Here is a 26,810-nt window from a genome sequence, read left to right as displayed (position 1 = left end):
TCAAGAGCAAATTATTTATCTCTATTTTTGGGTAAATCTGTGGAAGCTAACTTTAAATAAGCTGACTGATAAAATAGGAACAATCTAATGAAGTCAGTATGAAGTTTCCTCTGGTCCAATTTACCCTGCTGAAAGAGGCTGATTAAAACAGTAAAGTTTTTTCCCAAATGCAAGAACAATTGTTTGAATTGGCTGAAGTACCTTGCTTCTACACTGCAGACTTTTACACAGATAAATACCTCACAAGGCATGGCACGGATAGAATTTCCCATAGAAAGCAAATCAATCAACAGTAAACTGAGATTCATCAAATACAAGTTTTGAGAAGACTGAACCAAAGTAACAGAGGCAGGGAAGATAGAAGGGTGCCCATTATTAAAAAAAAAAAAAAAAAAAGGAATTTTGTCATATTTAGGATTTTTTTTTAAAGAATGCACTTGCTACATGTCCTACATATCTTCAATTTAAAATGCAACTCTTAAAATTTAGGAAGGTATTGTGGACACACTGAGCTGGATACTGTACACTCATTCTTGTCTCTTAGAAATTGAAGTTTATGTTGCAATTTGGGTTACCTTTTTATTGGTTTATTAGTATCTCCATAAACTAAGAATCAACAAGTAAAACAAACTAGGTAGGCAGATTATGCAAGAAAACTATTCCATAATTCTGGCTGACCATTTAACGTTTCAGGGAAGTTCCACATAGCAGGTTCATGCCTCAATCCAGGCAAGCACTCCTATTCCTAAACATATTTAAACTTGGACTTAGTATGTTTTTCTGTGCAGCAGCAAAACTACCAAGGAAATAGAGGAAGGAAATAGACCAGCTTTTCCCATTTAAGGATGCAGTCCAATACTGTCTAATACCAATAGGCAAAACATACCATCCACAATATCAACTAAGATTTCAGTGTTGTAGCCCTAATTCTTTTTGTTCTTCCATTCAAAACAAAGGTATTTTGGAAGTAGCTTTTACCATTTCTTCAGTTTATCTTCTGTAATATTTTTGCCCCCTCAGCTCACCTCACCACACACACAGTCCCAGATCAAACTGTACAAGCACTTTCACTGGTCTGCTAATGAAAAATGAACTCACCGTTTTAGGTCATCCTTGGTTGTGTCTAGATGGAAACTTAATAGATGAAATTCAGCTCCACAACACAGCAATATAAATGTATCTATAAAATAAAACTGTGCAAAGCATACAGTCTTATGGAACTCCTCTTTACCCTGAAACATAAAGGAATTTGTCAAGAACGGATTCAAACAAATATTTTCTGTCTGAGATTCCTTGTGTTAAGGCAGAGCCTTCCTGTCATCCTGATCATAGGCCAGGATGTTAAACTACTTCTTATTTTTGACATCTATTACTCTCAAAAAAAAAGATTTAATTCTGCTTAGATTAGCTGGCAGTATATTTGCAGTCAATTGAATCTAATACACTCTAGCTTAATACTCAGAATTTCTTTTTGAAATGGGGAGTGGACTAAAGTCAAGCAGAGCTGAGCCAATGAAAATACAACATACAGTCCAGACAATAAAACCAAAACTTCCAGACATGCCCACTAGGTTTTTTTTTTTTTTTTTAAAAGGTTGATTTTTTTTCTTTTCCTAAATGATCATCAGAAAAACCTAATTTGAAGTCAATGGAGATCACTCAGATCATTATATCAGTGGGAGTCACTACTCAGTAGCTCTAGAAATAGGTTTATTCTACAAAGCTTTTAAAACAGAAGTAGATGAAAATGCAAAACGGTGTTCTCTGTGTCCAAATCAATGGAAATTTCCAATTACCAGAATTAGGGCAGGTTCCTTATTGCAGACTGACCAGACCCTTAAAGTTCTGTCTTCTGATGCAGAAACTAACCACTTCCTGTCATGACTCCAGCCAACAGAGTTAACTGCACCATCATGACCTAATAAAAATAATAATGGAAATATCATAAAGCTCATTTCTTGCACTAATAAATTTCTCTAGAGTTACTAGTATTGTTTTAATATAATTATGCACAACATTAAAATATATTCTAAGTACAGGTTTCAAGTGGTTGGATTAGATCTGGTAACAGTAAACCAGCTATTGAAATGTTCTCCCACCAAAAAACCCAGGAATATGCCTCTCATTAATAAACAGAAAAAGATAATTCCAACTGTAATTTTTAAAAGTTATTGGAAGAGCACTGTCAAGAAATATGCTTGAAACTAAATTTAAGCAAAGATTCAGTTTCAGAAAAAAACCCTGAGCATTATAGTATAATGAAACTTTATATTAAACATGGTCTGGAAACCCCTTAAGACATCGAAAATAGTTGAAATACTTTGGTTTATTATATTAACCTTTTATTTCTGAGCTAGCTATTTTTGTCAAAATAAAATGAGCATGCCACTTCAATGGCTTGTTAAAAACAAGATTGTAATTTTACAAAGAACTTTAAAAGCCAGAAACAAGAGTCAAAAACTAAAATTATTAATTTTATCTAGCATTATGTTGAAGCTGATAAAGATCAAAAAAGAACATGCCAATCAAATTTTACAGACTTTGATGCATGTTATTGCAATTTGTCAGATGAAATCTGATTAATTTCATCTAGCCTTAAAACATTCAGAGTTCTTATGCTGCCCTCTTGTGCACATTTTATCTTTACTCAACAGAAGTTTTATATAAAAAAATAGTTTGCTTTAAATTACAGGAAGGCTATTAAATATTGCAGCAATTGAGATATTTTATTTTGCAGACCTATGTCTACAAAAAGTCTTATGAGATATTTTAATTCCCAGTTACCAAACAGCTGTAGAATTCTCACCAGAAAATTGCACAGGTACTGCACAAATTCACATGTATTATTCCTATTTTGTTCATAACAGAAATATTTAAAGGCTTTGATTTTCTAAAAATACTCAGAAGCCTTGAATAATCTGCATTCAAGAAAAAAAACAACACACAAAACCAATCAAAAAAAAAAGAAAACCACAACAGAATACACTAAACAGTTTTCCAAAGTATTAAGGAACCTGAGAAACCTTAGGAAAATCTGAGGTTTGGAAAATTGGAAGAGCCACACAAAAGAATCTCAGCTCTCCAGGCCCCGCAGTCCCAAAGCACAGTGAAGGAGATGCCAGCTGGCTTGAAAGAGCCCAGTAAAATTCAAAACAGGCATTACTCAGGGTTCCCCCAGCTCTGGAGCACATTGAGAAGAATAGCAGCTGGTTTTGTAAAGAGACATCTTCAGAAAGGCCATGCTGGCTGTAACTCTTTACAGCTGTTCAACATTACCTGCACTTTACTACAGGACACAGACACCTGAAGAGTCACCACTGAAGAAGAATGCAGAACTACTTAAATCTGTAACTCAACCCTTCATGGAACAAGACTGAATAAATTAGGCTAACAGCACAACTGCTGTCATACCATTCCTCTGATCCTGCCTTATAAAGCCATGATTTTTGATAAGCAGCAATATTCAGATGTTAATGCTGCCTTGAAACTGAAATTTTTTAGCAGGATACAATTTCCATTTCTTGAAAAAAAAAAAACTCACATTGCCACTGCAGCTCTAAGTAAGAATAATGCATCATGGTTTTTCATGAAAACACATATTATGACACTTTAAAACAAGAGCATCAAAAGTAAACAAGTGACTGCATGGTAATCTGAACAACACAGAAAAACAATGTGAATGAAGAAAGCAGGCAACTAATGGTTTGTGGTTCCTAATCCCATGCATTACATTACCTGGCACTTCAACATTTATGTTGCTTTTGGAAAGAACTACATACATGTTAGAATGTGGTTTACATTGCTTTTCAGACTTGTGCATTATTAAAAAAAATAAGACAAATTATTAAAGGCATCAGTGAAGTAAGTCAGTGAAAAACTTAAGAACTTGCTATTTTAGGGAAAAAAGGCCCCATTATTCTGTCCGCAAGGCATATTTTCATTAATTTTCTCTCACAAGAAGGATGTCAGTAATGTTGCCTCCTTAATGTTACTTCTTGCACTAAATATAATGAAAATTACTCAAAATTAAGAACTGTTTTCACAAATCAGTTTTCTGAGTTATTTACTTAGAAATAATTCTCTAAAATATCTTTAAGTAGTCTGGTTTTAATACTTGCTAGGGTCAGAGAGTAAAAAGCATTTATTTTCCATTATGAGCTTTCACAGAAAATTCATGCAGCAGGATTGATTTAAAGTCATAACATTTAGTTATTAAAAATATAACATTTTTTCTGTAGAAATTTAGACAATCTGGTATTTACAACTCATTTAAAAACATACATGTTTACACATGCATACACTTTGTAGTTTTGGATTTCTTCTGAGGAATAGTCCCTCTTTGTTTAAATGGTTATTCTCAAGAAGTCTGGAGTTGCAAAGCAAACACATCTTTTGCCAAGTCATCAGAGTCAATTTTTGGCTAATAAGCTATCATTATATACTTCTACAATATATACATGCATTATTATTGCAATATATTGCCTTTTTCTCTTTAATTATTGTAATACATATTATACATAAGGGTGAAGATTTCTGTATATATCATCATAGATTGCTTCTTACCACACAAAAAAATTGAGAAATGGGTACACCTGGTAGTCAATTTAATTCTAGCACAAAATGAAGCAATCAGAGAAATAAATTTTATATCTTGAATCATCAATACTCCCTCTTTCTTGTTATCAGGGTGATGTAAGGGGAATCCATGCCTTTTTAGAGCAAACTCAACAATATACTCTATCTTTTTATAATATAATTGATAAATTTACCTGAAAACACATCATGAACATCAGTGAGATTGGACTTGAATATCAGCACAGTTTTGTCAGCCTGGCCACAAGCCAGCAGCTCTCCATCCCCTATAAAGAAGAGCGTTTAATGATTTACATCTGAAAGCAAAAAGGAGCTAATATGCTGCTTCTTTTAATCATAAAAATCATGTATGTCACTACAACAAAACAAAACCCAGATAGTAATTTCAGATGTTTAACACTATTTTTTTTAATAACATCCCAAATTAGTGTTGCAGAATTTGGTAGGATTTTGTAGGCAAATTCATTTCTTGTCCTGATATATTCTCTAAACAACAATTTTTTTAACTCAAGAAAAAGCTGAAATTTTTTGCTAAACTGGCTTATTTAAGTCTGTGTGTACATGCATAGATGTGGGAGAGACAAAAAGAAAAAGAGAAAGATGTTTCTTCCTCAAACTAAAAGATTTACATTTAAAAATACTAGCAAAACTCTCTAGGGAACAGAGATGGTTGGAATATATTTTAGCAAAGTGATTGATTGTATCTAATTGCTTTTATTTAATGAGGATGAAAGTTGTTCTTGTCCTCAAAGCACAAATATTTAAGTTTTTTAATATTTTGAAAATATTTTGCCTTGCAGAGTGTATATTGGCATAATTATACATGGTAGAATGCTTGACTGCTAATCTAGGAAGTGCTTTCTGCTTAATCATATTTACATTGGAACTGACTAAACCTATTGCAAGAGTCCTTTATCCAAAGCAGTTAAGAAAAATGCCTCTCTTTGGACCACACAGATTTTTTTTTTAATATTTCCATTTACAATAATTAAATAATATTTATATAATAAATATTAGTATTTTGAAACAGAACTTCAGGATTTAATATACCCTAATTAAATTAAGTAAGTGTGTTAGAAAATAAATTCTTTAGTGAAAGAACTCTTAGTTTTCAAGTAGTAGTGAGAAAGTCAAAGAATAAATTCAAAAGGAAACGAGACATAAAATCAGAAATAGAATCCTGTTGCATATGTAGTAACAGCTTGCATGGTTTCGCATGATAAAAAATTATGATCAAACAGTATGTGGTAATGCCAGAAAGTTTTCTGTGAGTTTATCGACATTAAATCCCCAGTCTTTAGAAACTATGCCACACAAACTTTGGATTTCTTTCTGCACACTGACACAACTGCACTTTTTATAAAGCCTGTACTTACCAGAATATTGAACACAAAAAATTGGGGTTGGTTTACAAGTAACAGATATCTCCCTCTCATATTTGATTGGAGGATAACTTTCCAATGTATATTCTTTATTTTTACTTCAAAGAAGGAAAAAAGAAAGAAATGAGTACATCTTCATTTCAGTTATTAAATAAATGTGCTTTAGGAGTTATTCTAAACATCTTTATACAAATGTTATTTGGAAAAAATGTGTCAAATCCAATGTAAGAGCCAAATTCATTTTAAATGGTTATATTTAAACTACTCCTACCAGTAAGAGTTGCAAATTCACAAGATCAAGAATTGACATTGTCAGGCAAAAAAATAATTTCTTAAGTCACAATAGTATTTAAAGAATCTAAACTCTACCTTGTTTACAAAGACCTTGCGGCAAAATATTAACTTAAAAAAAGCAATATAAATAAAAAACCCACACAAAACTTAAAATACTAAGGCGCTTAACCTACATAAAACAGTGCTAAATCAAAGTTGAAATTATCTAAAGTACTCATGTAAAGGCTTCCTATGTGCGCAAGGTTCACAAACACCTGGTCTTAAGCTATTAAGTGGGTTTCTTAACACTTTACAAGTCTTTTTAAATGAGAAAAAAATTATGGCACCAATCGTTCTTTACTTTCATGTTTGCATTATATAAAGCAAAGATTATATAATAGTAAAGAGAAAAAAATGTGTGCAATATCCCCATTTAACATTCCATAATAATTAACATGAAAATGCCAGCTTTAGAAAAACTTTTGTTCTTTGTGACCAGTGATAAAAATTCCACTGGTCAGTTTGTACTATTACACATACTCTGTTTAAATCCATTGGAGTAAGTTTGCATTAAATTTAGGTAACAAGATTTTAGGAGTGAATAAAGGACATGATCTGAAATCACTTCTCACGGTGCCACATTCAGTTATTTTTTTGGACTAGAACTGCAGCTTAAGACCATGTTGGGACTTAGCTTCCAACCATATTTAGCACCTGTTCTTCCTACCAACACAAATCTAAGAAAACAGAGATGCATATTTTCTTTTATATTAAGCACTCAAATTTAATTCACAGTCTGATAAACCAAATCACTTGCTGCAGTAATAAATTTTATTTATAATAATATACATAATTATATAATATACCTATAAAATATATCATATATTATTATAATAATAAATTTTATTTTTTATATCAAATTTACCAAGCCTTAGTCCTAGTGGCAACCCTTACTAAAAAAAGTTCCAACAACAGAAACATTTTTAATTTGTTTAATTTGTTTTAATTTTTCCTCCTCTAACAGAGCCATTAGATGCCTTACCATTTACAACTGGTCTTCCACTTTGATGCCTCTTTTTTTTTCAGGTTAGTATTTGGAGAAAACATGACCATTCTACAGGAGAGAAAACATACACTCTTATATGAAATATTAACCCTTGCATGGGAGAAACAGCTTTTTTCAAACAAAAGCAACCTATTTCCTTCTCACTATTTACATCTGTGGGTAATGTCAATTGATAAGAGAATGTACACTTTGACAATATAAATATCTAATATTCTAATGCCTGAGTTTAGACCTTGATTTCTGTGAATTATTTGTTGAATAGCACATTCTGAAGGTCAAAATCCATACAAATAAAGTTCTCAGACAATACATTCTGCAAGCTGAAAAAAGAAGAGTCTAGTCAGATGAAAGAACCTGGACACTAAATAGGGATTCCAAAAGGAAGTTGGCCAATGACCAGAAGCTGTGAACATTTTGGTTTACAGTATGTTTTTTTAATTATTTTCTTTGATAATACCATTATTTTTCACAGGTGATTAATTTCACAGTCATGAGCCTACATAATTATGTGAAAAAATATCACACACCAATAAAGACGGGGAAAGTACTAATATTTCTACTCACTGTGGTGCTGCTGAATATCCTGATGACTTAATTTTATTATGGAAAACCAAAGGTTTATCCTTCACTGTGTTCTTTAGTGCTGCAGGGAAATAATTTAATTTACATTAAAATGGGGTTTAACATTAAAGTAGATAGTTTTGCACAATATAAATACTTAATGTTACGAAACAGAAAATTCTCAGACAATAGTTTTTGAAAAAAGAAAAATACTTATAACCATAATTTTTAACTACAATTACATATTATGATATGAAATATTAACAGAAGTCTAAAATTCTTCCTACTGAAGTGAAAATATAATGTAATATATATTTAAAACAAAAATTAACTTACTGATTGTATTAGGCACAAGCCAGCTGGATGTCAGCTACTGTTATTAAAAATACAAGTTTATTAATAAATTTCAGGATTTGTTTATACTTACCAAGTGTTTTACTAGGAGGTTCTTTCATGTTCTTCTTTAAACCTTTACACAATGGAGAGTTTGCCAATATAGCACACCTAAGTTATATAATGAACAAAAAAATTGATCAGTGCAATGAACAAAAATTTCAGATTAGAAAAAGGTGTCAAAACTCATTTTTAGTTATTTGTCTGCATGTGTGTGTACATATGCAATAGCAATCAGATTTTAATGAAAACAAGTTGGGCATAGTGGGTCAGTTATCATCTCAGATATTCAGCAGCACAGACAAGCCTTGGCCCTGACTCAATTCACAGACCATTGCTTTTACACGTTGTATTCCAGTTTTGTGAATATTAACTGATGATTTTATTTTAAGCACTGAAATCTGCATTGCAGTGTATATTGCAGGGGTTTTTTAATCTTCAAAATGTCAGCATTTTCTCATCAATCATTTCTAGAGACATAAAGGACAAGAAAGTAATAACCAGCAGGGATTCACCAAGGGGAAGTCGTGCTTGATAAACTTCTGTGATAAAATAAGTGGCTTAGCACATGAGGGGAGAGCACTGGATACTGTCTACTTTGACTTCAGTAAGACTTTCCACACTGTCTCCCATAACAACCTCACAAAGAAGCTGATCAACTGTGGTCTGGATGAGCACACATTGAGCTGGATTGAAAAACAGATGAACAACCAGGCCCAGACTGTGATGATCAAAGTCCAGTTGGAAAGCAGGAACTAATGGAGTAACCTAGAGGTTATAACTCCATTCCATATCATTTCATGGGTATAATAATTCCATTCAACATCTGCATTAATAATCTAGATAAGGGAGCAGAGTGACACTCTGATGACTCAAAGCTGAGAGGAGTGTCTTAAAGAGCAGAAGGGTATGCTGCCATCCAGGGAGACATATATTGTCTGCATAAATGGGCTGACAGCAACCTTTTGAAGCTCAACAAGGTGAAAGGCAAAGTCCTGCAGCAGAGGAGGAATGAGCCCATGGACACAGGCTGTAAAGCAGACCCTAGAGCCAGGCTTTGTGTCCTAAACCCAGCAGGAGGACAAGAGGCAATACACAAAAAATTAAATACAGAAGGTTCTCTCTAAACACTAGGAAACATTTATTTACTGCGAAGGTGGCTAAGCACCAACACAGGCTGCCCAGACAGGTTGTGGCATCTTCTTCCATTGACATATTCTAAAGTTGAAGTCATTTGCCCATCACAATGGCCAAACAAGTGGCTCTGCCTGAGCAAGGTTGTTAGACAAGATGACCTGAAGAGATGCCTTCCAAACTCAACCATACTGTGATTTTGTGATTTCTCCCTCTCATTACAACTAAAGCATGATAAGAAAAGAAGTAAAATCAAACCATGTCAACCAGCAGCACTGCAGAAAACCATATGACACACTGTAGTGCCAGATAAAAAAATACATTATCCAACATGGAAAGAAAACACTTAATAATTCTATACCTGGCAATAACTGATAGACTTTTCTCATTTCCACATGGAAAAAAATCACTGCGCTGAGTTCTCACCAATGCAGGAATATTAACTTCCAACACAGCAATCTTATCTTCAAACATCGAGGCAATCAAGCATAAAACCTGCAGCAATCACCATAAATTAACACTCCATTTACTTAATAATTTAAGTTCAAAACATAATGCATTGATAATGAAAAATAAAATCAATTTCTAAAATTCATTAAAATTAATCAAAAACATCCATGGGCTTAGTCATGAAGAGCATTAAGTGGTAGAGTGCTTAAAGCTATCCTTCAAAAATATGCCAATTTGCTTAAATGTGTTTTAACAAACTTACATACATAACAGTGATAGAAATTCCAACACCGCCTATACTAGAGACAATTCTACAGTGAGTTGTGAGGAAAGAAGAACACATGGAAGAAAAATTGGCTTCAGCAATATGATGAGAACATGCTAAGAGCTGAATTTAAACAAAATTCTTCTCTAAAGCAAAAGACTTCTATGTTAAATATGTAGCCTTGATTGAGCTTACATCTGTAGGAAAACTGCAAAATCAAAAATGGAGTATATAGATAAGAATGCCTTCCATTTTCTTAAAATCACTTCTGGTGGCTTTCAACAGAAATTTTTTGACAACCTGTCAGGATCCATCCCCATGCGGGCCACCAATTGTTGGTATTGGTCTTAGCAGCAGTCAGCAGTGGATGGGAACTGACTGCAACCATTAGTTTATTATCTTACTGTAAGACTTTCACACCTTCCCTCTGTGAGGTCTCACGGGCAGCTCCTCACAGCACTGATTCCTTTTCTCTTTCTTCCACACGGCTGGCTGGCTGACTTCTCCCTGTCCCTAACACAAACACCTGATCCTCTCTGCCCCTAGTAACACATACTAACCCTTACTGCCCCTATCATTAGTCCTTACAGCAGCACAACCTAACTCCAACTCTCTAATGCTCCTCTTAACTCGTTGACCCACTCTCTTATAACACCCATCCTTATTGGACCATCCTTATTGGACACAGCTGTGACCTATTAAAGGCAAGGCTGTTCCTATTCTTTGGTAATTAGTACAGCCGCAACTCCATAGGGGTAAGATTGCCTTCAGCACTATCTCTATTCTCCTGCAATCCATCCTCTCACAACAACCCAAATAGCTTTGACAGATCCTTTAGAAGGATTCAGAAGTAGCACATCCTAACTTTTTTTTGAGAAACAAGGTATAACAATGTTTATATATTTTTTTCCTTAAAATATTTCCTCTGCTTCTTCAGTGGTCATTCTTGACATTCAAGGTACATCCTGAACACTGTAACAATTCACCTTTTCCTTATTAATCACTTTAGACCGTATATAACCTGTGAAATCTTCAAACTAGCAGATTCCATAATGAAGAATCAACCCTCTTCAAAGAAATTGCTGCGTAAATCACATTAAATAATACAAATCTGTGCACTAATCTGTTAGCAAAATGTGTAAATATTTATTGAAAATAACTGTAACTGTTAACATTTATTAAAGCAATTTTTACTGTATACTCACCTTTCCATTAGCTGCCTTCCTTGTTAATGCACATGATCTGGCAATCCAAATGCTGAGGTCACTGTAATCTTTACCAAGAAGAACAAAGTGCTATAAAACAATACCTGCATTTCACATGGAAAAAACCTAACTCCAAGACACACAAAAAATCACTCATACTAATTTGACATTACCCTAATCCACTGGTTCAGAGTATGTACTTCTATCTTACCCTTGAATTATAATGGAGTAAAATAACATTCCTTGTATTTAACACTTATTAACTGCAAAATTGAATAAAAATTCATTGCTAGCCACTACATAGATCTAGCACCAACATGTCTTCTGAGAAAAGTCACCAGGGCCAGGAAAACATAGACAAACTATTAGGAAAAAACCATGTTTAAAAACATTTGGTTTCTATTGTATTCTGCCATTTCACAACCGAATTCTTACATTATTTATGTCAGATAACAGAAGCAATCACAATGTAATAATAAATATTTTAAACATACCTCTGTAAGATAAAAGAGCTTCTAATTCAAAGTTTGCCAAATTAATTACTAACAAGCCAGTAGAGGTTCCTATCCAAAAATAGCTAGTATTCTGGAAAGAATATCTATTAAAACAAGGAGAAAAATATCTCTTGAGTAGGATAAAGAAGCTTTTCTTACTGCCATACAACAAACAGAAATCAGGTTTTTTAATGCTCATTGCCCAGTCCCAGTACAACAATAATAAAGCACACACTGAAAAAATACATTAAGTTTAAAGCTTTTTTTTTTTTTTACAAATCTGTAGCTCAAAGTTTCAAGCAAAATTGTTGAAGTTCTGAAAACTGAGAGCAGAACACAATCCTTGATTTCATGTAAGTGCTTCATGACACATCTAAAACTGCACAGGAAATACTTTTCTTCCAAAAATTACTGTGGTTTGTAAGAGTTGGGAGATGCTGTAAAAGCATTGTATACACAAAAAGAAAATTCAAACCAAGAGGCAAATCCACTCATAGTTTACTTTTACCACTCTTATATGAATACCCAAAACACAGGGAAATTCAATGTATGTTTTTTCATAATTAATGTACAAGAGAAAAGCCAGCACAAGCTGAAGGGAAAAAAGCCCAGGCAAGTCTGGAATGTCTGTCTCAGCCTGTGCTTAGTGGCAGCACTATTGCAGTTGGGTAATGAAATCCAGCTTCTGCAAGCACCACAAAGTAAACCAACGGGTTTGTTAATTTCAGTTAACAGCCTCACAGAAGAAATATATTATCAAGCATAAGAGAATTGTAACAAAATAACAGTTGTCATTCTCAAAAAACCTAAAAAGATGTTGATGCCTCATTAAATAAAAATTGGCATCAACATTTTAATAAATTTTCCAAAGAGGAGTCAGTAGACTTATTAGTTTGATATAAAATCAGACCACAAGAGTTGAAGTAAGGATATGAAAAATATGAAGCTGTAACTTGGTATGGAAAAACGCCCCATAGTGGCTTAGTACTATTTTTATCCCCCCCGCCCCCGCAAAAAAACCAAACAGAAAACCCAAACAAACAAACAAAAAACAACAACAAAAGAAACCCTAAATATATACAGTCAAATATGTTAAAAAGCAGACTGGAATAGACAGTTTCATTTCTGGTTTGTGATACTTGTACGTGATATGAATAATTTTATTTGTGGTTTGCACTACTTTCATTATGGCAACAACAGACTGATTTAATTTGCAAATTCTTTGAATTATGTATAAAGAAGTGTCACTATCAAGTTATTAGGAACACCATAAAGTGATACATCCAGGAAGTTTAACTCACTCAGGCTTTACAATAATGAAATCCATTGTGATGAGATTGCTCAATGTCAAAAAGCTTAGGAAAGTGGGAGTTGCCTAATTTTGGACATCAGTGTTTCAAAATTGTTTAATTGTTGCTTTTCATTGCAGACAGGAAAAGCAGCATATCAGGGATTGCTCAATTGTTCAGACAAATCTGAAGCACCTGCTAAAACCAACACACTGTCTTTAAAAAATAAATAGAAAAAAAATTTTTATAAACACAAAACTCTCAACACAAAATATAATGGAACTGAATTAATAGTAAGAATTTAATGGCCATGGTTGTTTATAAGCAGAACAAAACCTTCAGCTGCGATGTGATAGCTGAAAGAATAGACCTTTGATGTACTCTGTGAAGCAGTAACAAGTGGGTATGAGAAAGTGATGTTATCTCAATTCAGAAAATTATTTCAAATAATCTATTACTGTGGATCCATTTCAGGCAACCATGTCCCAAAAGGGGCTTAAAAAATAAATGAGACTAAGTTTCAGAAATTTTCAAAATCAAATGTTAAAAAACGTTACACAAAACATGCCTTCTACAAGGTACAAACTATTTTATCTAGAAGTGCAGAGGAAACTTGTTCATTTGCTGTCCAAGGATGGAACACAATAGTGGCTGGCACTGGACTAACAGAGTAAAAAACATATGAAAAGCCTGTATGTGAAAAGAGGGTAATTCAGTCTAGAGGTAAAATTGAACAACTTCACTAGGGACATGATGGGTTCTTTATTGCCATAAAACTTGTCATCTTTAAAGATGTGCTGCTGTTCAAATCAAACTTACAGTTGTGATGAAGGCAAAGCTTTGATACTTTGAGAGTGGTATTATACAAGCAATAAGACAGACTGTAATAATTCAACATCTGACCTTCAAGCGCTGTTACTACATTAAAATATGTCTGAGATGTGCATCTTAAAAATCACCACTTCCTTCCTCTCAATGGTGGTACTTCTAAATATGCAGGCATCATGAAAATAACCGTGAATAATTACTTAAATTAACATAAAGCCAACCAAAATTGTCCAGGACTGCTAGATATTTTTCTTCTTTGTTTATCAAAAGTTATTTATATATCTAACCTGAGATTAATCAGTTCCATCTGAATAATCCACCACAGAGCAAAGGTTAGGACAAGAGTTTTCTAAAACGTGGTGTGGCTGAGAAATAATTTATACAAGTGACAATCATAAATTACAACACAAACAGGTTGTTATTTGAGACAGTTCTTGTGGGAGTGTCCTGAACAGATCTCCAGGTTCCTGATAATATGGTTAAACTTCTCTTCAGAAAAGAAATGCAATGCAAGGATTAATTCTACCTGGCTAAACAATTCCATGGGAATGAGTAAAGGCATCATATTCTGAAATATCTGTCCCTCTGACAGAAGTTTGACTGGAGCAGGTTATGTAGCTCAAAAATTATTTAAATTTGGAAGACAAACTGACACAGTCACACAGTAGCTGCATCAGATATTTCTTTAGGAAAGCAAACTCAAAATAAATTTGATTTATTAATTATTTTTTAACTCATCTTCCCTGATCAGCTGGTATCAATAGATGTTACAATGGATATTCTCAATGACATTTTTATAGAATTATTTTTCAGAATAAAACCCAGTTTTAACTTTGTATCAGCTTATGTACATTATCTTCCTAAGAGTAGGCCACTAAAACGTGCAGATCTCTAAATGCATTATTTGATTTTCCTATTGCCTTTTTCAAAAATTACAAATTTCTAGTGAAAATAATCCAAGAGCCAATAGGATCTCCAAGAAATAAATTTGACTCAAAAACTAAGTGATATTTTAAAGGACTTACGTATTTTCTTCATTATGGAAACATGCAAAAAAGTCACAATGCTCAATTAAGAGGGTAGGCAATGATGTTTCCACTAATCCTTCTGGTCTCGTGTTGTCTGTTTTGCAAAGCTTGGAATTATTTTGCCCTTTACCTAAGAAAGTCAACAATACCAGCTATCAAAATACTACAAAATAAGGAAAACAGACAGGATTCAAGAGAGAATTTGCAGTAGTCATGAAAAACTAAGACCACACTCAAGAAACTTCTATTTTGAAAGATGGATATTTCCCAAGAGTCAGTTTTCCTCATTATTATGTGAGGTTTTTTCACATACCTAGAGACAAAATCCAAAGATCCTACTTATGAACTAAAAATTAGTTTGCATATTTTAGGTGTTTTCATCTCAAGAAGTGACACTGGAAGTCATATTCCAAGAATCCTTAAATATGCTGAGTATCTTTCCACTTAGCCTGAAAATTGTCTTGACACTAAAGCTACAATATAATCCAAAAGCAAGATGAAAATCCACCTCAGTTCCCTGTTCCCAAGGAGTCTCCAATCCATTCTGCATGTGTAATTCACACTCGGGAACTACTAGCATCAAATTCAGCATTAGACACAGACATTACATCACTCTCAGACATGAAAGTCAGATCCGTAGATTTTAAATAACAACAAGAAATGTAGCAGTCTCTCTCCTTAGGTTAGGACTTCAGGATTATGGAAGCTGGACTACTAGGCAAGTAAGAATACAACAGTCATTGATCCAGAAAAGGAGCAAGCAAGGGAAAGCAGATTTCCCTTTCCCTAGGAAAGCCACAGCAGTGCTGAGGGGACAGGGGTCTGTATCTCACCAGGGAGAGGGTGACCTCCCATTGTACCCAGGCTGTCACCTGCTCACAGCCATCCCAAGGCACAAACCAGTCTGACACCAGGGAATCACTCTGCTGGGGTTACCAGGGCAGCCTATAAAGACTTATGTGTACTCTGTGTTACACCACTAGAAATATTACAGCCAGAGAAATATCAGATTATGAGGGCACTGGTATAGATTAAAAAAAAAAAAAGAAAAAGCCAAAAAAATACAGATAAATTCCAGATACACCAATACCCAACTACATATCAGCTTCAGTAAGAATTCCATGCCACAGTCTAAGACTCATAAGTCTATCTCTTACAATAAATTATCATGGTAAAAAAAGCACACACTCAGTAGCCAGTAACAACTAGGCTATACCATAAACAGCATTCTAGGAGCATTGTGCTACCTATCTCTTTTCCAGATTTCCACACTTTATTATAGAATTTCTCTTGCTCTTTCTTTAAGTCGATATGTGCTACGCAACGGTAATTATGATCACTGATTAAACTGAAGATCCAAAGCTGCAAGAAAAAGAAAAAGCTATTTCAATAACCTTTTGACACTAAAGATAAAGCTTACATGAATACAAACTAAAGATCCAACATTTAAAACCGTAATTAGTGAGCTTTTGTATATGGCATCTCACCTTGGATAAGAACTCCAATTACATGTTGTTAAAGATGCTAAGACTGTTAATCAAAGCAGCAATGATCAGTTTGAGCTGTACATCTAATTCTCACATGTTTATGTGTTTTGAAAAAAAGCTCCTTATAGACTATTTCTCACAATTAAAAATCACAGGTAACATGCATGTAATTGCTCTCTGGGTCATGTGCATGAATTTCATTTACACCTTTCTTGGTTTAGACAACACTACAGTTAAAGGTTCCATTTTCTTCAGAATTACTGAACAGTAACGCTGAAGAAAAACATCTGGAAATTATCATGTAAATATATTCTTACCAATAAAGAGGTGGTGAAATGGATATTCACGTTTACCACATTTTTATTAGAATTCTCACATTCTGAAATCATAACCTTTTCCCTTTAATTGTCATGCATTTCTTTTTTTGGCCAAACTAGGAGAATCCTATTTTTCACATTTTTTCTTTTAAAACAGATATATTTATAGCCTCTCAGTGTGCTCTTCTTACATAATCACTGATTGTGCTTTTAAAAGTTTTCCTGTTTTTCAGGAAAAATTTCTGTATTGTAAGAGAGGTCTTATTTACCATTTATGGTTTACACAAAAAGCACTGAATTATGTTTACTAAAATAACTTGTTTAGCAATTCAAAAAACTTAGGCAGTTTGTGAACCTTTTTTATAGACAGAAGCATCAATAATAGTTGACTCTTGACATAGAGACTGAGTTTAATGAACAATTCTTACCTGTCCCTCAGCACATCCAGTGATGATCTGTTTGTTTTTTTCATCAATTAGCAGACTTAGCAAAGGAAATGCTGCTCAAAAAAGAAAGATAAAAGTATTTCTAGAGTACACAAATCTGATATTTAATTAAAATACATTATTCAAAATTGAATCTTCTTATTTATAAAGATGGGGGGAAAAGCCCTTACTGCAGTTCTCATGGTTGCACAGAGCTTTGTGTGTCTCAGCCTTTGTGCTGCTGAGGGCTTTCTGTTTGCAGGTCTCTGGACTACCCATCACCTAAGCTGCCATGGCAGTGGTTTCCTGCACCCTGTCACCCAAGTTGCTGTGACATGGTTTGCAGACTTGTTTATGAAAGTACACTAAAACTATCCACTGGGAAGCAGACTTTAAAGGAAAAGCTATTTACTGTTGGCTTTAAAGGATATTACATTTACTGCTACCTTGTTTACAAGGATTATTTTCACTAAATCAACGCAAAACTTCTATAATAATCATAGATTATTATTTAGAGGTAGGAGGTTTTTGCTATGCAAAAATACATTTAAAAATAGAAAAATTACCTGTTATTATTCCTGACTGATATATTAACTGACTGGTAGAATAGTCCCACACCTTGTGATAAAAAAAAATTTAAAAGATATAAAGATAGGTATCTACTTAGATCTACGGAAAACACAATTTTAACAGCTGTCACATAGTGAAAACAGAGAAATACAGGCATTGAAAGTGATGTTCTTAGAAAAGAATTTTTTTTCAGCACCTGTTTCCATTTATGAAGGGTTTTGTCCAACTGATAATCATCCCTGGAGGAAAGGGGCAAACTCACGAGATATGGATACACAAAGTATCAATTTTTCTTAGGTTGATCTCTCAGTGATTTTAGCTAAATTCATGAAAAAGCATAAAAAGAAAAGAAAAAGAAAAGAGAAGAAAAGAGAAGAAAAAAAAAAAGGGAAGGGAAGGGAAGGGAAGGGGAAGGGGAAGGGGAAGGGGAAGGGGAAGGGGAAGGGGAAGGGGAAGGGGAAGGGGAAGGGGAAGGGGAAGGGAGGGTTGGATTGCATACAGTAACCCAGTCCAATAATCCCAAAAAGGAAAATTCAAATTTATATCAGCAGACTCGAAGGGAAATGTTTTCCTTCAGCTCAGCATACCTGAAACACTTCAGTTACAGCCAATTTGATAAAATATATTATTTCTATTTGCCAGATGATAATAATCATTGAAGCTAATACTTCAATGTGGCAAGTTTTGAATATACAAAATTGGTATTGTTCTTTTAAAAAAAGAGTAATTAATTTTTGCTATAATTTCCCAAGCAAATTGAAGAACAATGTCCTTATCTCCATAAAGTCCAAGATATTTTTACTTAATCTTCAGAGCATATTTCAAGGGGAATAAATAAGAATACTTCACATATCCACTAAATTATTCTTTTTTAAGTTCATCTTTACAATTTCCTTGCCTTAAAGGTTCTGTCTTCTGACACTGATATGAGCATACTTTTCTCCCATGTGCAAAACTCAGCAGCAGTCACAGGAGCCAGGTGTCCATCCAGTTCAGCTAGTATAGCTTCATTCTGTGATTAATCAAGTCAAAAATAAAAACAGAATAGATTTCAACATAAAATTGACAATTAAGTGTTTTAATAATTAATAACTCTTGCTAAGCATTGTCAGATTTGTTTTCAAAGTATAATTCAGTAAGATTTTTCTTATTGAAACTGAAGTCCAGTATACCATCCTGCTGGCAAAGCCACTACACATTACTTTTGCTTCTTCAGACTGAATGATACAGGAACAGTTTTTTCAGATGACCTAAGAATATTTTCTACTTTTACGTTATTGAGATGCTGTTTCATTTCAACTCTTTAAACATAGTCTTCTATCTGATATGTGATGCATTATCAAGTGCCAGTTCCTACTTATTTTGTGACACAAAATGAATGCTTTTGCTTAATTTTACTAACATTTCTCTATCATGATTTTATTAGAAAGTGATTAAGTAAAACAAATACCAGTACCATGGCTACAAACAAAGGCATCTCACCTTTGCACTTAACATGTAGATCTGATTTCCAGCACATACTGCCACTTGTTGATCATCTGGACTAAATCTTATATGAAGCACCATTCCCAAAAGAGTTCCTATAACAATTCCTCGAGGTGTAAACCCTGCAGCAATTGTATTGTTAATGAGACTCAATGAAATATAAAAATCTAGTGCAGTGAGATTCTTAGAGACTTTGCATAGCAGTTACTAACCACAGAGCTGTCCCAGTTTCTGTCAGGAATAGGTACAGAAGAACACACTGTTTAAATATACCAGGGTATTGGAAAGAAAAGCATAGAACTATGGACCACCAGAATTCCTCCATCTGCCCTGTTGCCTAGATATGATCTATCACTCCTTATGATATTAATAATTCCTATGAAATCATACTTTCTTGCTTCCATTGAAGATTTCAAGGGAAAGGATTTTTGGGGTAGGGTGATGTGCCCATGGAACCTACTAGTGCCACAATCATTTTGGAGGTAAGAAATCCTAACTGAAGCCCAGCAAAACACAGCTTTGAAAAATACTTCTGGGAGAATATGCCCGTCGCTCAGCCAAAAAGTAGAGGATTTGCCTTCTCTGCTTTTAATTTTTCTGTGGTAAAAGGCTGAAAGAGAAAGTACACAACTAAATATCATTACAGAGTCAGATAAGACTAGATCTGAGAACAGGTCATGTTTCTATCCTGTCTTCATGATTTCATTCTGGTCATCTCACTGGTTCAAGCAGATTGGTTTCTGCTGATCCCTATTTTAAATGCTAACTTTAATGATGTGAGAATGGTTTGGATATGTCATTAAATTTTAGGATTTCATAGGCAACAAATTATCTAGAATACAAGCACAATTATAGGTGTCCTTTCGGGCTTTCATATTAGATACTGTGGAGTCTTTTTACAGTTGATTAACAGGTCAAGGTCACACAAAGTATTCCTTAACTACTTTGACACAGTTTAAAAGAAATAATATGAGAAAACATGTCCAAGAATGTGCAGAGGACAGTCTTTGGAGACAAAGTCTCTACACTACCTGCTGAAGAGCCTGTAGATGGAGAGAAAATGAAAAAAATCAAGCAGCAGACAATCTGAATGCCAAATCAAATTTTTGTATCAAAACTACTCATACTCGTTATCTCTCTGCTATTTTCTATTCCTATCTTCCAGTCTTATTTCCTCCAAATTCATAGTCCCATTTTATTCCCAGTTCCTGAATTACCCTTTGATTCTCTATGTTACTCTTAAGTGGACTAAAATTTAATACTGATTTTCTTTATAAAAAGCACTGATATTGTTAAACTTTTCTTTACAACATTAGTTTTCATATTATATAGATTTGCAAATTCTAAGTGGAGCAGAGTACAAGAGAACTCCCTCATATTAAGTCATCAGTAAATCTCTAATTATAGGTAGCAAGGAGAAAACTTAATAGTGTGGGACAATGCCATGCAGCTTTAAATATTGACACCAAAAGGGGACAGACTGCCACTGGGAATCCAGTGAATCATGACTCTGGGGATCTTGCTCTTTTTTTTTTCCTTTTTTTTTTTCTTTCATTATTCTTCTACTTTGCAATTAATTTAAGCTTGCAGAGAGGTTAGCACTGCTCCCTAGAGTCTAATGCTTGAGGCTCCAAACCAAGATGGTGGTCAGGACACTAAAATTCCTATTCCCTGCGTGCTATGTCACCACAATGCTCTTTCACTCATGCACTCTTCTCCCAAATCAGATACTTGCATTAGTCTCTCTTACACACACATGAAAACAATGTTCATGTGTGACAGAACAGAAGGAGAGGCAAAGCAGAATACAAAACACTAGTTCCACAAGTATTCCAGATAAGGAAGTACTTTGGCATTGCATGTTTAATTATGTAGTACTGCTATGATTAATTTTTTCTTCTGTCCATTTTTTTTTTTTCCACAGTGGCAGAGCGTCACTGCCTCTGCAGCTTCTCTGTTTGCCCCGAGGTTGCCGGCCGGCGCTGGCTCCCGCACAGCACCTCGGCCAGCTCCCGACCCAGCTCAGCATCGCCGCGGGGCCGCCGCCGCCCGGGGCCGGGGGTTGTGACAATGACAGGACTGGCTGTGCTGCCGGCCTGGTTCAACTCGGCATTGCCGGAGAAGAGCAAGAGAGAAACACAGCATTAATATGGCTGTTCGCGCTGCTGAATCTGAGTGGCTGAGGCGTGCTTCTCAGAAATAAAACAATCTCGTTATAGAAAGAGCAGTGGGAGAAAAGGAGGCGTTGGGGTGGCCTTCCAAGGTTGTTGTTGCTCAGAAACTGGCTGGACACTGGTCTGAGTGATTGGTGGTGAATGGCTGCCTTTGCATCGCTTCTTTGTTTATAGATATGACACATATATATTATATAAACAATACTGTACCTTCTTGCACTTTCTGCGTACATTCATCAAGATTCCACACTATCACACGTTCATGAGAGGCAGAGCAGACAAGAAGCGGATTGATTTTACTTCCAAATGACAATGCAGAAACTGAGTAATGATGCCCTGACAAATATAATGGCTGACAAATGTAGATAAAGAGTTAAAGAAACAAACAATGATTATGAATAATATAAAACTACAAATGGAAAAATAACTTAGTTTTATTTACAACTTCAAAATCACATAAACTACAATGTAGCTGTACTGGTTTGGCTGGGATGGAGTTAACTTCTTTCATAGCAGCTTGTGTGGCACAATGCTTTGGATTTTGTGACAAAAACAGTGATGATAACACAGCAATGTTTTGGCTGTTGACAAATACTGTTTGCACAGCATTGAGGCCTTCTCTTTTTTCCCACTTTTTCTCAGTTTCCCCATTCCAACAATAAGCTGAAGATGCATAAGAGGTTGGTAGGGGACGCAGCTGAAACAAATATTTCAGTTTGCTAAACTGGCAAAGGGATATTCCCTACCATATGATGTTATGCTCAGCAATAGAACTGGGATATTGCATGCAAGAAGGTGTTGAGGGCCTGGGACATTGACTGTAAGGTTGCTCAAAGCCTGTACTGAAATTTTCTGGTTGTAGGGGGTGGTGATTGCCTTGGTATAGCTTTTTTTCTTTCTCTTCCCTTCACTCATTAAACTACCTTTGTCTCTACCTGTGACTTCTCACTTTTTCCCATCCTATGCTCTCCCCTAGCCTGCTGGGAAGGAGTCAGCAGGAAACTGGGTTTAGCTGCCAGCTAGCGCCAGCCCACCACAAGAGCTTATTTTATTGTTATCACAATAAAATGTTCATAACAAATGTTCATTTCCAGCATTGAAGTGAAACCTGACACTTCTACATTACCCTCAAATATTTTATTTATAAATTAGTTTAAGGTAGCAGCCTACAAAGGGCTCTATTCTAGCTTTACCTGAGCAGTGTCTGTGTTCCAGACGCACAACTCATTGCGACTCACAGGGAAAGCACAGTGGTGGTGACTGCATGCCAGCTGAAAGAGCGGCTCTGGCAGTTTGCCTTTAAACAAGCGTTTTTCGCAGACGACGTCAGCATCGCGGCTTCCTCCAGAGGGGCAGCGGGCCCCGGCGTCCTCCATCCTGCGGCTGCGAACGGCCCCGCGGCGGAGCAGGACCACCGGGGCCGCCTTCCCCCGCCGGCTGCGTCCTGACCGCGGGGGCCCACGGGTCACGGCCCCGCTCGGCGCTCACTCCGCTGGGAGGCGGAGAGCCCTGGACCCGGCCCCAGCCCCGGCCCGTAACCAGGGCAACGCCGCCGCTGACGGGAGGCCGGGCAGGACAGCCCTCGGTCGCCCGCAGAGCGCGGCGGGCCCGCGGCGGCAGCCGCCGTCCCCTCAACTGGGCAACGGGCCCTGCGACCGGCGACAGCCGCCCGGGCTGGCTCTCCACAGCGATGTCCTGGGCTGCACAGAAAGCAGCGTGGTCAGAGGGTCCAGGAGTGCCCCACTCGTGTCCCACAGCGTGGGACGCCAGCTGGAAAACAGTGTTGTGTTTATTTTTTCTCTGTCGTACTGCTTTTCTGTTCTGTGATCTCAGGTCTCTTTATGGCGACAGTCAAATGAACTGTCACTAACCCACGGAGGGACACCTATCCTCCAGCAAGCATTTTACATCCAATCTCAGTGCAGCTGAGGGACAGCTTCTCTAATTTCAGGCTGTCGTGGTGAAAAGCGCTACACACGCCGTACCGAGCCCTCCCCGTTCCGCCCTCGGTACCGCCCTCGGTACCTCCCCAGGCCCTCCCCAGGCCCTCCCCTCAGCCCGCCCGCCGCGCTCTCGCGATACCGGGGGCGCGGCCGTGCCCGGGGCGGGGCGGGAGCGCCCGGCGGTACCGGCGGCGTTCGGGGGCGGCGTGGCGGCTCCACCCGCCCCCAGCGACTCCCCCCTTGCCGCCGCGGGCCGGACTCGGCCGAGCACACCGAGCGGTTCCCGGGGCGCGCAGGGGGAGCGGCGTTCTGCCCCGCTCCTCGGCGCCGGCCTCGTCTCGGCCGCCGCGCTGCGCCGGGGCCCGCCCCGGGGTGGGGCTTTCCCGCGGCGCCCCGGCCGCGCTGCGCTGCCGCACGTTCGCGAAGTCCCCGCTGCTCTTCCTCTCCGTGGCTGCGGCCTTGCCGGAGCCCCGCGGCAGGTCGGAGGTGAGCCGTGCCCCAGCCCCCGGCCGGCGGGGCGACGCTGGGCCCGACGCGGCCGCCCGGCGGGAGAGGCGCGGAGCCGCCCGCTTACCCCTGAGCCGGCCGCTTACCCTGGAGCCGCCGCCGCCGCCCCCGGCGGGGGTCCCGGCTGCGGGGAGGCCGGGGCGAGCCGTGGCGGGCAGAGCTGCTCGTTCGAGGCTCTGTCCAAGGTCTCTTGGAATCGCTTCTCCTCTCGAGCGCTGTGCCGGCGCCCCGACGCTTTCTTTCCTAGGTAACTTTAATTATTTTCTGGTCAGATATGGAGCTCCTCCTGTGGCTCTGCTCGGCTTTTTCATCACTACTTCGATGTACAAGCTACAGAGAGTCAGCTCCCTCCTACGGTCGAGACAAAAGACTGTTTTTTCCTATGGCTGTTGAGGGAGTTCTGTCAGTCTGGCAGGTTCAGCGAATGCTGCACCTCGTTCTTTTATGCTGTCATTGCAGAATTGTGACCTTGCAGTAGAGAAGCCTCTGGGGCAGAAAACGTCGAACTACAGAAACAGTTGGGCATTTTTTTTCTATTTTTTTCTTCCCTGGATCTGTTCAATTGTAGAACTTCTAACATTGAACTGACATCTCAGTGGAGGTAATGCAGTTTGTTCTGATGCTAGCAGGGTACAAAACGAGTTACAGGCAGCTTTCTGGTTTCAGATAGTTGTAGTGTCTTTATGGAAGGAATGAGGGTTTGAGAATCTTCCTCTTAAAAATGAAGGTGTTCAGGCTTGTGGCTCCTGTGATTTGCATGTCAAATTCAGTCAGCTGTATACTTTGGAAGCCTTCAGCAAGGTTTGGAAGTTGCTGTTTTGCACACAGAGACTTAGTGCAGCTGTTCAGAGGGCTGGAGTGTGGCAGGCATGCTCAGGCTGCCTGACTGGGAGCGTGCAGCAAGGAGGGAATAGGCTGTAAGAGCCTTGATCTTGCAGCAGTCCTTTCCATCTTCCCCCTGTCCCGGTACCTTCAACCTTATCTTTTGTACTCAAGTGCTGTAATGATCTGAGCGTTTGTACTGTAACAAAAGCTTCTGGAAAGTAAATGCATTTTTTTCAGGGAAAACGTGCCAAATTTGGTTCTAGAAACAAGCCATACATCAGGATCATAAATTAATGTATTACCTCATTAGATAATTTGGTTTTATTTCTAACTCCATCCCAGTGCAACCTGGAATGCCTACTGCTTCAAGTATACATCCAGATTTGCACCTTCACTGTCTTCTGAAGTTGAGAGGATGAGAGAACAAATAGGATGCCCTAAGCACCTCATATAAAGTTAAGCATCTTCAAGCATGCAAAAGCCTTCCTTAACTATTTTTTGTTTGTTTTTTTTAAGTGAAGCTAAAATCATTATTGGGTTTCATCCCTTCTGGGTATCTGTCAAGTTTGGCATGCATGCATGCAGGCAGAATGAAACTGAAGTCTCTGTGTCAGTTCTGTTGTAAGAATACTACCTCGATTAATTTCTGTTTAACTTTTGGAAATTTAAGCCATTTTATTCTGACAGAGTTCTGAATCTTAGAACTGGTTTCTGTGATAATTAAAAAAATACAAGTTAATGAACACAACTGAAGTTAAATTTGTACTTACTAGAGAAGATCTATAAGAATTACCAAATTTAAAAAAATAGATTACTTCCAAGAAGGGAATATACTAAAATCTGAATTTTGTTTTGTATTCATAAGGTAGCACACTGACACAGGAAGACTCCAAATACAGCTGAAGACCATGGCAACACACTGGAGAAGAATCCTGACAGTATTTGTGACAGCTCAAGTACTATTTGTGGTAAATGCCTTTGAGGAAGAGGACGTACCGGAGGAATGGATTCTTCTTCATGTTGTCCAAGGTCATATTGGAGCAGGAAACTACAGCTATTTGAGACTAAATCATGAAGGAAAGATCGTTCTTCAGATGCAGAGTTTAAAAGGTGATGCAGACTTGTACGTGTCTGATGTGACACTTCACCCCAGCTTTGACGAGTATGAGCTACAGTCTGTGACTTGTGGCCAGGACATCGTCCACGTGCCTGCACATTTCCGCCGCCCTGTGGGAATAGGGATTTATGGCCACCCCTCTCACCTGGAGAGCGAGTTTGAAATGAAGGTGTACTATGATCGAACAGTTGTACAGTACCCGTTTGGTGAGGCTTCTTATAACCCTGAGGAGATGGAGGCAAACCAGAAATACTCACAGTCTACAGAAGATGAATCTCAGGATGAGGAGTCTGTTTTCTGGACTATACTTATTGGAATCTTGAAATTAATACTTGAAATCCTTTTTTAAATTGATACACACTGGACTTAAGTCACACTTCATCCTGTGAAATTGGTATGAATGACTTGCTGTAATACTTAATACTCACTGTTTCCTGAAGAGATATTCAGGTTACATTTCCTAAACCAGAAAGGAAGTGGGGAGAAAAAGCCATATTTAATTTTATATTGTAAATCCTCCCCAGTATGTAAAATGAGCAGCCAGCACAGTATTTGCAGTGCTCTTCAGAGATCAGGGCTTAAAAATGAATGTATAGTTGGGATCTTGTTAAATTCACTTAAAATAGGTGCTTAGGAAAATCAGTTCTAATTCAGTATTTTCTATTGTTTTTTATAAAGAAAAATTAATAAACTACTGCACTTCAGTCCCCCTCTGAATTTAAAGCATATTTAAAAATAAAACCTGCTTCTTTTCTGAGCAAGCATCTCCAGTAAAACTGATCAGCAATGTGGTTTGTGTATTCATGAAGTTGAGGAGCTTAGGGTGAAGGAAGGAGAAATCAATCACCTAAGGGAATAGATGGTCTGTATTCTGACTGCATGTGCTCTACATCACATCAGCCATCTGTCAAACAGAGGTTGGTCCAGTCACTCATCACCACTACAAATCCATGACCTTAATCAAATGCATGTTGCTTCACTGCTATTACTGCAGGGAGA

General features: G+C 37.3%; 2 protein-coding genes across 8 annotated transcripts in view; one reads left to right on the top strand and one right to left on the bottom strand.

Annotated features, from left to right (window-relative positions):
• WDR27 (WD repeat domain 27) overlaps nucleotides 1-22,895 on the bottom strand; it is an 89,184-nt gene extending 66,289 nt beyond the window's left edge. For 4 of the 7 annotated variants that reach the window (XM_068185143.1, XM_068185146.1, XM_068185145.1 and 1 more), the window contains exons 1-18: nucleotides 22,613-22,894; nucleotides 21,630-21,771; nucleotides 19,243-19,367; nucleotides 18,659-18,772; nucleotides 17,757-17,808; nucleotides 17,194-17,264; nucleotides 16,209-16,323; nucleotides 14,959-15,091; nucleotides 11,817-11,920; nucleotides 11,323-11,390; nucleotides 9,764-9,897; nucleotides 8,303-8,379; nucleotides 7,879-7,957; nucleotides 7,291-7,362; nucleotides 5,970-6,073; nucleotides 4,770-4,859; nucleotides 1,797-1,918; nucleotides 1,099-1,232 (exon numbers count right to left, since the gene is read on the bottom strand). In XM_068185143.1, the coding sequence (XP_068041244.1) occupies nucleotides 1,099-1,232; nucleotides 1,797-1,918; nucleotides 4,770-4,859; nucleotides 5,970-6,073; nucleotides 7,291-7,362; nucleotides 7,879-7,957; nucleotides 8,303-8,379; nucleotides 9,764-9,897; nucleotides 11,323-11,390; nucleotides 11,817-11,920; nucleotides 14,959-15,091; nucleotides 16,209-16,323; nucleotides 17,194-17,264; nucleotides 17,757-17,808; nucleotides 18,659-18,772; nucleotides 19,243-19,367; nucleotides 21,630-21,771; nucleotides 22,613-22,795 (1,919 nt within the window). In that variant the 5' untranslated portion in view covers nucleotides 22,796-22,894. Of the gene's footprint in view, nucleotides 1-1,098; nucleotides 1,233-1,796; nucleotides 1,919-4,769; nucleotides 4,860-5,969; nucleotides 6,074-7,290; nucleotides 7,363-7,878; nucleotides 7,958-8,302; nucleotides 8,380-9,763; nucleotides 9,898-11,322; nucleotides 11,391-11,816; nucleotides 11,921-14,958; nucleotides 15,092-16,208; nucleotides 16,324-17,193; nucleotides 17,265-17,756; nucleotides 17,809-18,658; nucleotides 18,773-19,242; nucleotides 19,368-21,629; nucleotides 21,772-22,612 lie in introns of all 7 variants that reach the window. The other 3 variants (XM_068185140.1, XM_068185144.1, XM_068185142.1) reach the window with 2 other exon arrangements.
• A 700-nt stretch (nucleotides 22,896-23,595) lies between these two features.
• On the top strand, nucleotides 23,596-26,515 carry C3H6orf120 (chromosome 3 C6orf120 homolog). Its single transcript, XM_068185134.1, has 2 exons — nucleotides 23,596-23,848; nucleotides 25,560-26,515. The coding sequence occupies exon 2, from the start codon at nucleotides 25,603-25,605 to the stop codon at nucleotides 26,158-26,160; it is 558 nt and encodes a 185-aa protein (XP_068041235.1). The 5' UTR covers nucleotides 23,596-23,848; nucleotides 25,560-25,602; the 3' UTR covers nucleotides 26,161-26,515.
• The last annotated feature ends 295 nt before the right edge of the window (nucleotides 26,516-26,810 follow it).

The sequence above is a fragment of the Anomalospiza imberbis genome, chromosome 3 (genome assembly GCF_031753505.1).
Source record: "Anomalospiza imberbis isolate Cuckoo-Finch-1a 21T00152 chromosome 3, ASM3175350v1, whole genome shotgun sequence".
Lineage (NCBI taxonomy): Eukaryota > Metazoa > Chordata > Aves > Passeriformes > Viduidae > Anomalospiza > Anomalospiza imberbis.
This window is presented reverse-complemented; position numbering and strand designations above follow the sequence as displayed.

What these genes read in the sequence shown, in the direction of transcription:
- C3H6orf120 (XM_068185134.1), top strand. Translation starts at nt 25,603, where the DNA reads ATGGCAACACACTGGAGAAGAATCCTGACAGTATTTGTGACAGCTCAA.